The sequence below is a fragment of the Dama dama genome, chromosome 29 (assembly GCF_033118175.1).
Source record: "Dama dama isolate Ldn47 chromosome 29, ASM3311817v1, whole genome shotgun sequence".
Lineage (NCBI taxonomy): Eukaryota > Metazoa > Chordata > Mammalia > Artiodactyla > Cervidae > Dama > Dama dama.
Genome location: NC_083709.1, coordinates 10,666,337 through 10,684,200, shown reverse-complemented (window position 1 = coordinate 10,684,200; position 17,864 = coordinate 10,666,337). Strand labels below are relative to the sequence as shown.

Below are 17,864 nucleotides of genomic sequence, written 5' to 3'. Positions count from 1 at the left end.
GGCAACTATAAGACATACACATTTTTTAAAGGACTTTTAAAAATTACCAACTCTATCATATATAAAGAAAGATATTTAAAATGCACAGTTTAAGACTCACAGATATAGTGAACAGACTTGTGGTTGCCAAGAAAGGGTGGGGGAAGAAGGGACTGACTGGGAGGTTGGGTTCAGCAGATATAATAAGCTTTTATATATAGGATGGATAAACAACAAGGACCTACTGTACAGAACAGGCAACTACATTCAGTCTCCTGTGATAAATCATAGTGGAAAAGAATATGAAAAGAATGCATATATATATATACACATATATAAAACTGAATTACTTTAACATACAGCAAAAACTAACATTATAAATCAACTACCCTTCAGTAAAAAAATTAAAAAAATAAAAACACACAGATTAGGGAGTAACATTGAAAGGAACCCCAGCAGACTCATCAATAAATCTAAGAAAAGAAAGATGGCCAGTTCTTTAGAAATGCCCCCCAACACCCACCCCAGCTGAGTCTTCCTTTCCGCCTGACGTCCTTGTATGTTTACCACACATCTGTAGTTTCTTCAGCAGTGCACCCTTTAGTTTTACTTTGCTTGTAACTTACTTTTATCGGCGCGTGGGTGGTTCACACGTTGTGCTGCTTCAGGTGTAAGGCAGGGTGAATCAGTTATATGTGTCCATGGACCCACTCTGCTTTAGGTCCTCTCCCCACACAAGCTGCTGCAAGCCTGGGCCGTGCTCCCCGTGCTGCCCAGGGGGCCCCTGATGGTTACCTGTCTTACATGCATCGGTGTGTACATCTCAGTCCCAATCTCCCAGCTTATCCCTGCCCAGCCTCCTTCCCCGTTGGTGACCGGAACTTGTGTTCTACATCTGTGACTATTTCTGTTATGCAAATAAGTTCATTTGTATCATTATTTTAGATTTCACATGAGTGATGTCATATGATACTTATTTTTCTCTGACTTCACGTAAATGTTGACTAACAAGCATTTTGGAGAAGAAAATGGCAACCCACTCCAGTATTCTCACTGACAAAATCCTAAGGACAGAGGAGTCTGGGGGGACCCAGTCCACGGCACCTGAAAAAGTCAGACACGGCTGAGCACAACCAGCATTTATCTCACTGTGTAAAGAAAAGGCCAACTTGCCACTGTCAGAAAAAAGTTGAGCTTCCCCAGGGGTTTACCAAAGCACACAGGGGTCCTGAGTGGTCCTGGCCGCAGGGTCTCCTGGGAAATCTGGGGCTCCTGGTTGGCTGGGGGGCTGTGTGGAGGGGCTGAGCACCAGCAGGAGCGGGGCAGCTGGCCGGAAGACCTGGCCGGGGGGTCTGCGCCTGTCACGTGACCGCTTTGAAGTTTAACCCGGCCGACTTTCTGCTCTCAGCTCTGGGTCAGATCAGAGCATGTCCATAAGCAGGTACACGTGTGCTCCCAGCCGATCCCGCAGGCAGGGATGGGGGTCAGGCCCAGCAGAGATGCGACCTGGGGTCAGGTACCTGCCTCCCCCACCATCTGTCATCAGGGCAGGAGACGGGCGAGGGCCCTGAGCTCTGAGCGGGGCACGCCTCACTGTCTGTCCTCACCACATCCCAATGCGGCCGTGCCCCTTGGGCGCCCCAGCTCTGCCCGCGTTTGCTGTCCCACTCCTTGCTGCCCTGCGTCTCGCTCCGGCCGGTGAGTTCTCTCGCTGCCAGGAGCGCAGCCTGCAGACAGGTGGTGCGGGCCCTCCGTGAGCCATGCAAGTCTGACAGATCCTGAGCGCATCTCTGTGTGGAGCCAGAGGCTCAGCTGGGGTCCGGCACATCACAGCGGCACGTGGAAGGCCTGCCTCACCTCTGAGTGCTCTGAGCCCGCTCAGAGGCCCGGTCTCTCGGATCCACGTACTATTGTGTGCCAAGGCTTCCTCCTCGGATGTGGGGCGATCATGGCCTCGTCCCGAGTGCTGCGACTTCACACGACGCGTGGCCATCACTGTGTCCACACACTGTGGCTCAGGGTCCCTTCAGTCTGCACACGGACTCCCTCCAGTTTGGGGAATAAACATAGTGTCTCACGGATAATCCCTCCCCTTCACCCTCGCCTCCTGGAATCCCAGCTGCGAATGTGCAGTCCATCCAGGCGGGTCTCTACTGTCTGATTTTCATTCCTTTTCTCTCTTACATCCCTCCTCTGTCTTTTCCTCCTCCTTTGTCAGACATTTTCCCAGCTTTTCTTTCTGTTCCCTGTCTTTTCATTCCACGAACTCCTCATTTTCTGAACACCCTCCTCTCCTCCCAGGTCTTGTATTTTTAGTTTTGCTTCCTGGGTGTGGTGATTCTCTTGTCTCTCTGATGATAGCGTTGCTGTGTTCCATGATTTCTCTTAGTGGGTCTGCTTCCTCCACACTGCATTCTGGGGAGCTCATCCTGCTTTTCTGTACACCCCAGAGGGCAGTCTCTCCATCCGGTTTTGATCTCTTCCCATCCTCCTGGTTCTGAGCCGTGTGGAAGCTCGGAGCAACAGAGAGCACTGGGCACCCTGGCCTTCCTGCAACTGCCTCTGTGTTGAAGAAACTCCTCGATTGTCACGGGTGGGTTTTTTTCTTTTGGGGTGTTCCAACTGCCCAGAGAGGAGACCCAGCATCTCAGCCCAGCCAGGCTTCCCAGGGCCAGGGCAGCAGGTGTTGGGGGGAGGAGGCAGGTCTCAGGTCCTCAGAGTGATTCGGTCCTTCTGTCTCCTGCTTCAAGTCTTTCCCTCACTCTCCAGACCTTAAACCAGACTTTCATGGTTCACAAGACCCTAACTGTCTCAGAAATTTTTCATGGTGTTCCAAACCAAAAGATGCAGTGAACAGCCTTGTTTACTAAGTAGTTCTTCCCAAGAATGTAACAATACCTAGGTCTTAAGAAGTTACTGTTTTTAAAAATACACATAAATTGATGGGAAAATATCAGTATTTTATTATTAAATCACCATGGTCACTCATGTGTGTATGTGCCTATGTGTGCTCAGCCCTGGACCATGGCACAACTCCTCCTGGAGTCACGCTGGACCCACCACCCTCCTCCCATGGTCCACGCTGGACCTGCCACCTCCTCCCATGTCCACACTGGACCCGCCACCCTCCTCTTGTGTCCATGCTGGACCCGCCACCCTCCTCTTGTGTCCATGCTGGACCCGCCACCCTCCTCCCACGGTCCATGCTGGACCCGCCACCTCCTCCCATGTCCACACTGGACCCGCCACCCTCCTGTTGTGTCCCTGCTGGACCCACCACCCTCCTCCCACGGTCCACGCTGGACCCGCCACCCTCCTCCCATGGTCCACGCTGGACCCGCCACCCTCCTCCCATGGTCCACGCTGGTTTGCACGTGGGACTTGGTCTTCATCACACACACACCAAAAACTCAGTTTCAGAAAGTTCAAAGGACTGATGCTGAGGCTGAAGCTCTGATACTTTGGCCACCTGATGTGAAGAGTTGACTCATTGGAAAAGACGCTGATGCTGGGAAAGATTGAAGGCAGGAGGAGAAGGGGACGACAGAGGATGAGATGGTTGGATGGCACTATCGACTCAATGGACATGAGTTTGAGCAAGCTGCAGAAGATGGTGAAGGACAGGGAAGCCTGGTATGCTGCAGTTCATGGGATTGCAAAGTACTGGACATGACTGAGCAGCTGAACAACCACCGCATTACCGAAGAGAACATAGAATGATCTAACACTGTGACGCAGAGCCGTCTCAAGCCAGCAGTCCTTATCTATGTGTCAAGTCTCACTGTGTTTGTGTTTGAAAATCTCCGCCACCTCCAGTACCTCTGTTGGCAGGTATGGTGCATGGGGTGTCTGGCCACACAGTTTGGGAACCACAGGCTTTATCCAACCCACTTTTGTTTAATCCACCATCTTAACCTGGAACTGCATTCAAACATCCTCACAGTCACCTTCCAACCACTCAGCACCTCACTTCATGTAACAAAATATAATTCATTCACATGTTGACTCAGGATTCCACTCTGGAGAGCTAGGAGGGTGGGTGGCCCTGGTGAGCAGAGAGCCACACTTTCTCAGGCACCATCCCTGAACCAATAAGACACACTTTTGGAGTCTGGACTTTGCACGCCATGAGACAATGCCGTAGGAGTAACTCAATACAGGCTGTGGCCATTTCTAGACAGCTGAGTCAGGGCCTGGGTGCTGACAGCTGTCACACGGGTCTTCTGTGCCCCGCTCCCCTCCCTTCCTCCTCCCTGCCGCCCCCCACAGGTCTCTGAAGGACTCAATCAGGACAAGGTCAGCATGTCAAGGAAGCTGGGGCAGGCTCTCTGAAAGACACGTGAGTCCTGAGCACACTGGCTGCCATGGACTGAGCCGCTGAGGAGATGGGTGATGCAGGCAGACCTCTGTCTAGACGAGAAGGCAGTGGAGACACATCAGACAGACTCAGCGCAGGAGTGACGAGGAAAACCTGCTTCCATTGTGTAATACAACTGGAGGGAATTGGCTACTTCCTTCTTTATCTAAACATCTAACCCCTCCAGGGGCTGCATCCAGGCACCAGTGAATTTCATTTTCATTTCCAGGTCTTTATCTTACCCACGAATAAGAGAAAGGAAGGAGAATGAAGAGAAGAGAAAAAGAGACATATAAATAAAGGAGAGGGCAAATGGGGAAAGAAAGGAAGGGAAGAGGCCAGCCAGGGAGGAGAGCACAAGAGTGAGCGGGTCAGGAAGTGGGGGAAGGCTGGATGCATTCTGAATCTCAAGCCATCTTATGTCTTAGACCACCCTCAACTTAGTCCTTTAACAAAATTTATCTCCTCTCCATTGAACAGTGGCTAAAAATAGCCAGGGGGGTAGCCAGTTCCTACATACATTCCGAAAGGTCGAAGAGCTCACAGGTCCGTTTGTGGGATGGAGCTACCCATCCAGTCATTTAAAGAACGTAGAAGGTTCAGTACAAGTTGAGTTTTCTAACCTGGAAGCATTAGTCAACTTCAAGGTCAATGTTAGAAGACCTCTGCCTCCCAGGAAAGGAATCATGATCGTATGTGGTTTTGTCAGGCAAGCCAGGACACTGTTCAACTACAAATGTGTTAATATTTGCTTGTTCTTAAGTTCTGACTCAACAGCTCATGTAAGTGGTCACTTGGATCGTTGTTCATGTTTATGGATTTTATGTAATTCCCCATGCCAAGGGGACTCCTGAAGCCAAATACTGTAATAGTCCTCCATGAAAGAAAGGAGCAATCCAGCTGTGTTGTGAGAAACACAATTGTGGAGGAATTATCAGAGGTCAGAGAAGACTAGTTGTGTTTTTTTCCATAACTGATGACTATATCTGTGGTTTGCCTTGCATTGACAGATTTGCTTGAAATACTATTCAACCAAAAAAATACTGATACTTGTCTTCAGTAAATGCTATTATTGTGGTTGGAATGAAGGAATCTGTTTTCTTAAATGCTTCCAGATTAAATCCAAGGGAAAAGAAAAATAGGAAACCAGAGCCAGAAAGGGCCGACTTTTCCATACGTTTCGGGGATGTGCCGATTATGAGGAAGGCTTTCCGCATCCTGCTCTTCCTGGCAAGAGTTGTCACTAACCCAAAGGCATTCAAGGACACTCTAGAGGTCAGATTACCCCAAGAAGCTGCTCAGCACTGGTTTTACTAAATAATTCAACCAAATTCTAGAAGCAAAACAGCAAACATAACTGAGACAGGCGTGTATGTTGTGTGAGGGGTGAGAGTATGTGGAGTTTCTCTCCCTCCTCACCAAATCCTTCTTAGTTAGCATACTGAGTGTTTTCAATTTTCAAACACACACATATGCAGAAACTGAACTATGCAATTTCTAACCAATGTTTTGAATTTTCAGATGATTGGAAATTGATTTTCCGACACAGATCACGAGAGACATTTAGTAAGTCACATCACCTGTGTAGGCGACGACAATGGATAAAACACGATGAAAGAAGAGTTGCATGAATTCAAACAGAATCCAAAATGCAACCTCAAGTGCACTCTTAATCCATTCCACCAGAAATGCTTTCAGAATGTTTGGCCCAAGACTTAGTTTTATTTGTAAATAAATAAAGTATCAGGAGATACTTTCTCCATAGATTTTTTCATACAAACTTTCTTGTGGGTAAAGGAGAAATTTGATTCCTGTTTTTATATCCATTCATCTGCCTATCTAGTCTATTTAAAATAGCAATGTAAGAGATGTGCCCTGACTCCCATAGGATTTCCACACCTATTTCCACTCCTATTTCACACAGGAGACTGAGCCTCAGAAGTTCCCTCTATCGGGGAACAGCATCATCATTAAACAGCATCAATTTTAATGAAACCATGTCACAGACAAAATATGCAGTTATGTTTCCATACTTTGGAAAGTGATCACAGCACCTGCCAGGGGACTATACATGTGGGCACTGGGTCTGGGTATAACGCACAACAGAAGGCATCAGATCAGCGTTTGCACAGCAGAGGAAACCATAAACAAAGTGAACAGACAACCCACAGAACTGGAGGAAATATTGTAAACAAAGCAACTGATAAGGGATTAATCTCCAAGATATACAAACAGCTTATACAGCATGGTGCCAAAAGAACAAAGAACCCAATCAAAAATGGAAGACCTAAATAGACATTTCTCCAAAAAAGACACAGAGATGGCCAAAAAACACAGAAAAAGATGCTCGACATCACTAACTATTAAAGAAATGCAAATAAAAACTACAATGAGGTATCACTTCACACTGGTCAGAATGGCCATCATCAAAAAGTCTCCACACAATAAATTCTGGAGAGGATGTGGAGAAAAGGGAACCCTCCTACACTGCTGGCTGGAATGTAAATTGGTGCAGCCACTATGGAGAACAGTTTGGAGGTTCCTCAAAAAACTAAAAAGAGAACTACCAAATGACCCAGCAATCCCACTCTTGGACATAAACCTGGAGAAAACCATAATTCAGAAAGATACTTGCATCCCAATGTTCATTGCAGGACTATTCACAATAGCCAAGACATAGTGGTAGTTAGTAGTTTAGTCGCTCAGTCATATCCAACTCTAGCAACTCAGGGGACTATAGTCTACCAGGTTCTTCTGTCCATGGGATTCTCCAGGCAAGAATACTGGAGTAGGTTGCCATTTCCCTCCCCAAGAGATCTTCCTGACCCAGGAATTAAACCCGGGTCTCCTGCACTGCAGGCAGATTCTTTATTGACTGAGCTACAACAGAAGCCCAAGACATGGTAACAACCTAAATATCCACTGACGGAGGAATGGATAAAAAATATGTGGCACATATATTCAATGGAATATTACTCAGCCATAGAAAGAATGAAATAATGCCATTTGCAGCAACAAGGATGAGCCTAGAGATGGTCATACTGAGTGAAGTAAGTCAGACAGAGAAAGACATCATATGAAATTGCTTACATGTGGAATCTAAAAACATGGTACAAATGAACTAATGTACAAAATAGAAGTAGAGTCACGGGTGTAGAAGATAATCTTACGGTTATGAAGGGGAAAAGGGGGAAAGGGATGAGCTGGGAGACTGTGACCAACGTGCACACTAGTACACACCAACAGTGCACACGCGGGCCTGCCGGACAGCACAGGGACTCTGCTCAGCGCTCTGTCGTGGCCCACACGGGAAAAGAACCTAAGAAGGAGTGGGTGCACGTGTGTGCTATGCTTAGCGCTCAGTCGTGTCTGACTCTGTGAGACCCCATGGACTGTGGTCTGATCCACTTTGCTGAACAGCAGAAACTAACAATGTTGTAAATCACCTACTGTCCAGTAAAGACTTAAAAGGAAGCGGAAAGCATCAGATCCAGTGCAGCCTCCCCTCAGGGTGCACTGAGCATCCCTCACGTTCGGATCCTCACTGGCTCACTTTCTGCCCCTCAGGCCGCCTGCTGGGGTATGAGAGCTTCGGGACCAACCACGGCCTTTCTGACCAGGAGCCTCCACACTCTCTAAGAAGAGCCAGAGCCAAGTCTGGCTCCTGAGAGACGCAACCATGGTGAAACAGAGACACATCATTCCTAACCTTCAGCAAGAAGACTGAAGCTGGTGACGTCACTGCTGGGAAAAACACTGAGACAGTGTCCTCCAGGAGGACCTGCTAGGAACACGTGGACAGAAATCTCTGCTTCTCTTTAGACTTCAGTTTTGTCTGTGAGAAGCCAGGCAAGCAGGAGAAGAGTGAGGCGGAGGGCAGGAGACCAGGCTTCTGGAGCACACGGCCCTGAGGAGGCCAGGGGTGTGTGTGCGAGACACCGCAGGGCGAGATGCCCTCACTCCTGCCTCAGCACAGGAAGCGGTCACGGCTCAGGGCGCTCACACGGAGCCCCGGGGGTCGCTCTGCCGACACTGTCAGGCTGCTCTGCCAGGAGATGCATCTCCAGGCCGCAGTCTAACTGTGTTCTGTTCAGCAGAAATGTGCTGCAGACCACTCTTCCACTGAAATCTTAGCAGGATGCTTTTTCATCTCTAGCTTAGTTTGCTTTCTGAGTATAAAAGACCATGGTTTTAAAAGCCTTAAGTCACTGAGCCCGATCTCCTTGTCTGAATGGAACTTAATGTTTCACTAATAAAACAACTGGATGTAAAATGCAGTGTGCAGACCCCACAATAAAGAAGATATTGTCTGTAAGGGGGTTTCACATTTCCAGGGAACTGCAAAAACATTGTTCTGCATGTGGTTTAAAACGGAAACAAAGAACTACTGAAACTGAAGAGATACATTAGCAGAGAGGAAAAAAGAAAAAGCTTCTTACCAGGTTCAGCTGTGGATCGAGGTTCTGTTCCCCACATGAGAAAAAAAAGAAATCAAAACAGAGATTTGAGTCAGTTTCCGTTCATACTAAACTTGCCCATCCTTTTCTGTGACCTTGTCTAGGACATGTCTGCAGAAATACTGAAGACAAGCCCCACTGTACAAGAGAGAGGGACGGTAGATCAATCTATATTCCCATAAATAAACTAAAATTCCCTTAACAGCTCTCACTAGCAAGGTTTTCAACTGCAGTTCATAGAAGGCTCAGAGCCTCATAAGATGACTGGCCCAACTTTGAATTCAAATGTGGATGTGCAATTTCGTGGAAGAAGAAAACAAAACTTCAGTCAGGGCCTGTGAGGGCCCACAGCCAGCAGGATGGCTTTAATGTGTTGGAACCCATGTCCCCTCAACTCTGAGATCACAAATCTATGCACCCACACCACTGTCCATAAACAGACAAAAAACCAGGCCTCCTGTGCAGCACAGGGTCCTCGACTCCATACTCCGTAGTGACCGATATGGAGCAAGAGTCCAAAAAAGGATGGATGTCTGTATGCTGTGCTTAGTCGCTCAGTTGTGTCCGACTCTTTGTGACCCCACGGACTGTGCCCGCCAGGCTCCTCTGTCCTTGGGATTCTCCAGGCAAGGATACTGGAGTGGGTAGCCTTCCCCTTCTCCAGGGGATCTTCCCAGCCCAGGAATCAAACCGGGGTCTGCTGCATGGCAGGCAGATTCTCTGCCATCTGAGCCAGCAGGGAAGCTCGGATGTATGTGTGTGTATAGCTAAATCACTTCACTGTACACTTGAAACTAATTCAGTATTGTTAATCAACTATGTTTTAATAAAAATAAAAATTAAAAAATATCTAGAGGGGTGGGATGGGGTGGGAGGTTCAAGAGTGAGGAATAAAAAAATAATTAAAAATAATAAAATGCCAAAAAAAAAAGAAACAAAGCAGAAATCCATGCATGTCAGTGATTAAACACTTCCTGGCTCTCCTGGCTTGGAGACCAGGGCCTGGTCAGACCCAGGTGGTGCTGTGGGCAGCGTTGTGAGGCGGCCCCTCTGCTTACTTTTCTGCAGGATCCGGAAGTCCGGTGAGTCCTGGATCTCACTGCCTTGTCGGAACCAGCAGACCCGCAGCGGGGGTGTGCCTCGCACACGGCACTCCAGCACGACCACCTGGCCCTCGGACGCACAAATGTTCTGCAGCTCCTGAAACACCAGGACACACCCGTCAGGGCTGGGCTCAGGCAGCCACACGGCACGCTCTCGTGACTCAGAGCAGCAAGCACAGGCTGTGTGCCTGCACACGAGCCCCTGCTCAGGTCAGGGGGGCGCTGCATCCCCGGTGATGGTGAGGGAGGCCCCCGGCCCGCCCTGCAGTACACACGCTCCATCACCCGTGGCACTCAGTGTCGCCATGACCTGTCTTTATCTACACGAGGATGTGCTCCATCTGGGGGTAGAGTCCTGGGGGACCGGGCAGGAGGGGAAGGCGATGCCACATGTCCACCAGAGGCCAGCCCCTCTGTCCATGGGATGCTCCAGGCAAGAATACTGGAGTGGGTCTCCATGCTCCTCTCCAGGGGACCTCCCCGACCCAAGGGCTGAACCTGGGTCTCCCATCTGTGCCCCAAGCCCTGACCTTCCCCCAGGACCTGCCTCTGTCCACCAGCGTCCTGGGGCAGCTGCACCAGAAGGAGGGCTGGCATTTCCTCATCTGCAGGGTTTGTTTTTTTAATAATTAAATTTATTTTTAATTGAAGGATAATTGCTTTACAATATTGTGTTGGTTTCTGCCAAATATCAACATGAGTCAGCCACAGGTACAGATATGCCCCTTCCTCCTGAACCTCCCTCCCCGTCCTACCCTGCTAGGTTGTCACAGAGCCCTGGTTTGAGTTCCCTGAGTGACACAGCAAATCTCCAGCTGGCGATCTATTTTACCTATGGTAGTGTATATGTTTCTACACTACTCTCTCCACTCATCTGACCCTCTCCTTTCTGCCAGCCCCGCTCCCCGGGCCTGGAAGTCTGTTCTCTACGCCGTGTCTGCACTGCCGCCCCACAGACAGGGGCAGCAGGACCCCTTTCCAGATCCCGCTCACCTGCAGGTTCTGAGCACGGCACCCCCTGACTTTCCCTGCCTCCTCGCCCTGACCAGCGCGTCACCCTGGTGCCCCACCCACTCCAGCTCCAGACCCATAAACTTTTACAGCCCAACAGACCAGAAATGAGGGAGGCTTCACAGATGCAAAGAGCTGAAGCTTGTAAACCGGCTACTGAAAACCAAAGGAATAACTGGCCCTTCCAGGTGCCTCCCTTGCCTTCTTCCCCTGGGACTGCCTGGCCACGGGCCCACCGAAACTTTCTACTATCTATGTGTGTGCCTATAGGGTATCGCATCCGATAAAGGACACATACAGCTCTTGAAGTAAGTCAGATACAATAAATGATTACGCATAGAGCCAAAGCAAACAAATTCACATTAGGAAGTATGTGGTTTTTTTTTTTTTTCCTGTCTCCATTTTTGCTTTTTATTTTACATTTTCCTCAAGAGACGGCCAATGGTGTGCAGGGGAAAAACACAGATGGTCAGAAAAACTGCAGGTCCTGTAGCGACGGGCCTGCAGTGCATGCACTCTGGCCCTGTGAAAACCCTGGACGTCCACAATGTGGGCAGAAGCAGGAAAGTCTAATGTACCTGGTGAGAATTTTGGTGCCAAAGGCCTTTTTGGTAAATGAAAAGGTGAGTATTATTACCTACTTCTGAGTCCATTCTCTCTTCGTTCTTACTTTTAAATGTAGAAAAGTCTCTGGTTTTAAATTGACTTCCACTTTCTGATTAGTCCAGAGAGCAGTATTTCGCAGATCAGCAGGGAAGATGTTGCCCTTGGGGTCCAGCTAGTGAGGATGGAGTCATCGATATCCCCAGTGTGTCCAGGGAGCACTCACAGCGTGTTACAGACGCTGCACAAATACTCTCCACGTGTGAGCTTCCAGACACCCAGGGGCCTCTGGTTTGCTCCCATGATTGTGTATATTGCTCACACTGGAAAATCACAAAGGTAGGCCTGGGTAGAAAGCAAGCGTGTCACACACACAGGTCTCCGCAGTTTTCCAAGTCTGCCGCATGGCTCCTCCTGAGGGAGCTTCTTCTCCTGACCAAAGCCACACCAACACGGCTGACCTTGGAAGGCTGGTCTGGGGCCCTGGGGCTTTGAGGTCCACAGGAAGGCATCTTGTGCTGCCGGATCCGCCTGGTACCAAGACTCCCTGCAAGGTCCACAGCTCCAGGGAGAAACGCCACATGGGGCGGCCGCTCTCCTGGCCCCGAGCGTGTCCCTGGGGCCCATGAGCTGCTGTCCCCACCAGGTCGGCGGCCCCGGCTTCAGCCCCAGGGACCCCCACCAGGGGCGTGCAGGGACACGGAGGGAGGCGCCCAAGGACTGGCAGAGCCCAGGCCCCTGAAGGACGGGGCAGGGCAGGGAGGGGCACCGCCCCCAGGGGAAGCGTGCTGCAGGCACGCGCGAGGAGGAAGAGGCCCGCACCGCAGGCGGGGACAGTCACTGTCCACACCCAGGAGGCAGCGCTGCAGCCCCTCTCCTGTTTGCGGCTTAAAGACTCAAGCTTTAGAAAAATGTGGACTACTAGGCTCCGAGCACGCCTCCCGGCTTCCTTTGGGGTTAAGGGACACTGCGCTGGGGTCTCTGCCCCCGGAGCTGGGCTGCGCTGTGGGGACAAGGATGGGCTGGGGTTGGCCCGGAGGAGCCCCGCAGCCCTGCGGGAGGAAAGGGAAGTCTCAGGTCTCTGTCCGCCGGGTGCCCCAGGACGGGTGTGACAGCTCAGCCCGGAGGTGCGCGGGGCCCTGGCCCCAAAGCCAACAGCGTTCCGACAGCTCAGCAGCTCACACAGATTTCACGGATGGGGCTGCGTGTGAGCAGCTCCTGGGCGCCAGGCAGCGTTCGTGCCAGCTGCTCTGTGAACGACTCCTGCTCTGAGCACGGGTGGATGGATGCCCCATGGGCTGTTATCCCGACACCGCTGTTCATAGGCAGGACGGGACTTTTTCCTTCTTCGGGTATTTCATCCTGGGTAGAGGGAGGTGGATCCTCACTGTTGTTGTAGTGAGGTGGTGAGGTGGACCCTCACTGTTGTGGTCGACAACCCTCATTCATTGACTGTGTCCTCCGTAAACATGCTGTAGGAAGAGGTCTTTAGCCAAGCTGGCTGCAGGCTGGCTTCAGAGGAAGCATCACTCCCTGGATTAAGACAGACCCTCCTCTCGGCTGCCTTGCAGAAGATTCACAGATTTCAGATAATGGACTACAGGAAACACTGTCACATTTCGTCTTCTGTCACTTAGGGTTGGTCCTGTGAGGTGGGTGGCCCAGGCCCACCTCTGAAGAACCCACCTCTGAAGAACTCGTGGTGCTGGGGCATCTTATGGGCGCTCTCCGGGCCTCATCTGTCTGTCTGTCCAGGCTTGAGCCAGCCCTGCCGTCCTGGCGCTCTGCTCTAAGGAGTCCTGACATCTCAGATCCTAACACCATCTCAGCCTGCCCCTGTAGGAGGACCCCGGCTGCTCTCAGCCACTTTCTAAACCACAAAAGCTTTAGAATCAGACTGGCAAGTTCAATGACAGACATAGATAAAAACGAGGATCTGTTGGAATGTGAGCGATATTACACTGAACTTAGAGACTGGGCTGGGGGCGTGACTTCTCACAGTATGCTGGTCACAGGCATGGGGCACCTCTGCAACTGTGCCTCTTAAATATCTTTCAGTCAAACAAATGATACAAGTGAACTTACATACAAAACAGAAATAGACCCACACACTTAGAAAACAAACTTTACTGTTACCAAAGGGGGAAGGGGGCGGGGATAAACTAGGAGATTGGGACCGATATGTACACACCACAGTCTATATAAAATAGACAACCAACAAGAAGCTACTGTATTACCCAGGGAACTCTAGTCAATGTTTTTTTAAAACTCTATAAGGAAAAAGAATCTGAAAAAAAGTACATGTATCACTGAATCACTTTGTGTACACCTGAAACTAACACAACACTGTAAATCAACTCAACTCCAATTACAAAACTTATAATTTTCTCAGAAAGAGGTGGGGAGGAGACAGGAGAAACACCCCATGGGACCATTTCTGACCTTGGTGAAGACAGGCGGGAGGCAGGCGGCAGCGGGTCCATCCGGCCGGCAGAGGAACAAGGTGGGGCTGGGGGCCTGGAAGGCAGAGGCACATGGGTCAGACTCGGAACACGCAAACCAGGAAAAGACGACCCGCGTGGGGGGCGGCACGGCCACCGACAGGGCTAAGCACTCCCTGCAGACCTGCCAGTGCCTACAGAGCGAAGACGAACAAGTCCGCTGGCTCAGCCAGAACGGGCTCTGTAAGTCCCACTCTGCTTCGGGGGCGCACAGGGAGTTCTACTACACGTGCCGCCTCTGAGCGACTTCTACTGCTTGGCTCCTCCCTCATGTCTCATCTCAGATGTGCTTTCTCTACGGTGTGCATACCCAACATGCCACAGAGTAAGTGAGTAACAGCCAGTCGCTCAGTAGTGTCTGACTCTTCTGTGACCCCACGGACTGCAGGCTCCTCTGTCCACGGAACTCTCCAGGCAAGAATACTGGAGTGGGTTGCCATTCCCTTCTCCAGGGGATCTTCTCCAACACAGAGGTCGAACCCGGATCTCCCCGCACTGCCGCTGGACTCTTGACCACTGAGCCACCAGGGGAGGCCTGTAATTTGTAAAACACCCACAGGCGCTGAGTGGCCGGAGGGCACACCAGTGTTCGTCAGACGCACTTATGACTCAGGGGGGAGCTCACGCTGCAAGACTCCTGGGTTTACAGATGCCCATCACAGCACCACGCAAAGCCTCACATTTGACGTAGGGACATCTAGATCCTAATTTTTTACTTAAAAAAGCTTCAGGTCTTCTGTGTTTGCAAAGTGAATGCACTACAATGACCCAGTCGTGTGTACTGTTGTTCTTGGATAAAGCAGTCTTACAATGAAACGAAAGCAGGATGAAAATGCACAGTGAAGTGAAGGAATCTGAATATTCCTATATTATCTGTTAAGCTCTCAGAGGACAGGTGGACTTCTGAGCTCTATCAGGTGGACTTTGTGGATAAGGTGGACTTTTCTCATTTTCTACTTTCTTTTAAATGAGCTATCGAATTTGGCTACATGGAAGATGGCACACACGTGAGGGGGAATCAAGCAGTAACAGCCAAGACAGACACCACTTTATCAGAGTATTAGCTGCGAGAAAAAGAAATTCCCAAAGGAAACGCAGATGTCGATTAATCAGTGGTGTGTCTCGGATTAAAAATTATTTTTAGTGCATTAAAAGGAAGAACTTATCCTTTTCTCTTCTCCCAGTTGTGTGTCCACTAAGGAGATATTTCAAGGTAGGACTAGTTGGGGTCTTTACGCTAAAGAGTCTGACTCCCCTCAGGCTGTGGATAAGGCTCACCTGCTGAACAGGGGCTGACAGAGGCTGGATCACAGCTGTGGTCACTCCTGTCTTTGGGGATGATGATCCAATGGTCAGGGACACGGAAGTGGTTTTCTTCTGAGCTCTGGAAAGTAAGGAGTGAAGTCTTGGGTCAGAATTTCTTAAACAGGAATTATTCTTTGAAACATTTCCACAGAACAGGCCAGTTTCTTTATGTTTGTTCAAGCTGCCTTAACTGTAACTGCTTCAGAAATGGGGACCCACAACCTATAGTTAGGACAGTGGTGCTCAGTATATATTCAGACGGCCCCCCAGACATCAGCAAAATAAACACACAGATGAAAGTAACTCATGTAACTATGTATCTCAGCTCTTATTAGAAAGCAGAAAGTATTGAACTGGAAAATCCTAAGAGAAAAGATAATACTTAGAAAAGCCCAGTCTATAGCAGTAAGCAGATATGTTTAGGACTGGGCTTCTATATTTAATTCAAAGCTCTGGTGGTTGGTTTTCAGTCCAGCAACCGCTCTTCGTTCCAGTTCCCCATTGTGTAAAGTTGACAATGTCTTGGACTGTGGTCTTTTCTTAGTGCATAAAAGTTAAGAGTTGTTTCTAGGTCTAATTTTGCTAAGTCTCAGGCTGTGTAATCTCAAGTGAGTCATGTAACTTCACTAAACTTGAGATCCATGTTTGAATGCACAGGTAGCAGAGTATGTGATCTTATTAAGATTCCTTTAACACAAATGCTCAGTTAGCACTCAGTCATGTCTCTCTGCTACCCCATGGACTGTAGCCCACCAGGCTCCTCTGCTTATGGGATTCTCCAGGCAAAAATACTGGAGTGGGTTGCCATGCCTTCCTACAGGGGATCTTCCCAACCCAGGGATCAAACCCATGTCTTCTGCATTGGCAGGCAGATTCTTTACCACTTGGCGACCAGGGAAGCCCCCTTTAACATGAATGGTCACTGATAATTTGATGCTGAATGGCTGTGATTGTTATGTATATACTAGTAAATCAAACAAATTTATTAGCACAGTCTCAATATTCATGGAGTTTTCTATAAAATCTTGGTAGATTTTTATCTTTGCAAAATAATTAAGATCCTAACATATTACTAATAATCCCTATGTCTTTGTGGGGAGAATGAAATTTCGAGATTTTCATGACATGATCTAACTGGAGATATACTTTATCCAAATGGAAACCCATTTCTAGTCTAATTAGATATTTTCTAATTTATGTGATAAATTGTTTGTCATTTACATTTTAGTAATGATTTAAATAATTTTCTCTCAATGTGACTGCCCCTTCTACACATTTATAAGCAGTCAGTTGTCACTGGAACTAACGTTGTGGATGGTTAGATTTTGGGACACTGATGATGAAATGCAGGTTTCAAAGTTCTAAAGTCAAAGACTGTGTTCCAGGTTCAAGCATCTGATCTCTGACTGACATCGGCTGACCTCTGCCTTCAGCGCACAATGCAAGCACCCCACTGAGCACAAGCCTGCTGACATTTTCTCCTCAAACTGACGGAATCGACGCACTTACTGAGGCATGGCTCCAGGTTTCGATCTGAAAGCTAAACTTTCACTGTCAGAGTCTGATGAGCTGGCACCTGAGTGAAAAAAAAACAAAGATGTAGGTAGTATCTATATCCACTTCCAAGGGTAATATTCTTCATTCAGACAGTAACATACAGAGTCTTACTGTGAAATAGAGAATGTTTCATACCATTTTTACTGAGTCTGTGTTTTCAGATAATCAGTTTAAAAAAGAAGTCCTGAAAAAGTTTTCTTCAAATCAGTATATGTTTAGTGTCAGATTTATTCCTAGTTTCATTTCTGTCCCTTTGGGCATCGTAACCTTACTTTTAAATGGCTGAACAACTATGGAATCAATGTGTGTGTGTCTGTGTGTAAAGACAGCCGTGGTCTTAAACTTCCGCGCTTTTCAGCAGATTGTACGGTAGCAGTAGCTCTGTGTGTGTGCTCAGTCGTGTCCGACTCTTTTGCACGATCATGGACTGTAGCCCACCAGGCTCCTCTGTCCATGGGATTCTCCAGGCAAGAACACTGGAGTGGGTTGCCACTTCCTCTTCCAGGGGATCTTTCCAACCCAGGGATTGAACCTGTGTGTCTTGTACCTCAAGCACTGGCAGGAGGATTCTTTACCACTGTGTCATCTGGAAGCCCAAATTACATGGTGTGAATTATCAATACCTTCACTCCTCATTAATGAGAAGATGCTTTCTGCCTCTGATCAGTTGGGACTTGACTGTGGCTTCACTCTTGAATGGGGCGGGGGGGGGCATCTCTAAGTTTGGATCATACCCTCCCAAGTTCATTTGCTTCATTGCTGTGTTTAAATTAAGGGTCACCTTGTTGGGTTTTCTGGCCAAAAGGCAGGTTGTACTTACATTTTAATGCTCATGTATTTTGTGATAAGAGATTTTAGGTGACATTTAGAAAAACTGTGATGGTTAGAAGTACATTCTTGATAATTCCTTTATGAGACATATTTAACACGAGTTAAATTACCTATTTAGAATACCTTAAAGTAAAATAATATATACTTATAGAAAAGTAAA

At 48.6% G+C, this 17,864-nt stretch overlaps 1 protein-coding gene across 1 annotated transcript in view; it reads right to left on the bottom strand.

Moving 5' to 3' along the window:
* Positions 1–17,864, bottom strand: part of PALLD (palladin, cytoskeletal associated protein) — a 358,254-nt gene that overhangs the window by 186,543 nt on the left and 153,847 nt on the right. The window contains exons 4-8 of the mRNA XM_061132502.1: positions 16,826–16,892; positions 15,290–15,395; positions 13,953–14,027; positions 9,852–9,993; positions 8,776–8,799 (exon numbers count right to left, since the gene is read on the bottom strand). Of these exons, the coding sequence (XP_060988485.1) occupies positions 8,776–8,799; positions 9,852–9,993; positions 13,953–14,027; positions 15,290–15,395; positions 16,826–16,892 (414 nt within the window). The remainder of the gene's footprint in view (positions 1–8,775; positions 8,800–9,851; positions 9,994–13,952; positions 14,028–15,289; positions 15,396–16,825; positions 16,893–17,864) is intronic.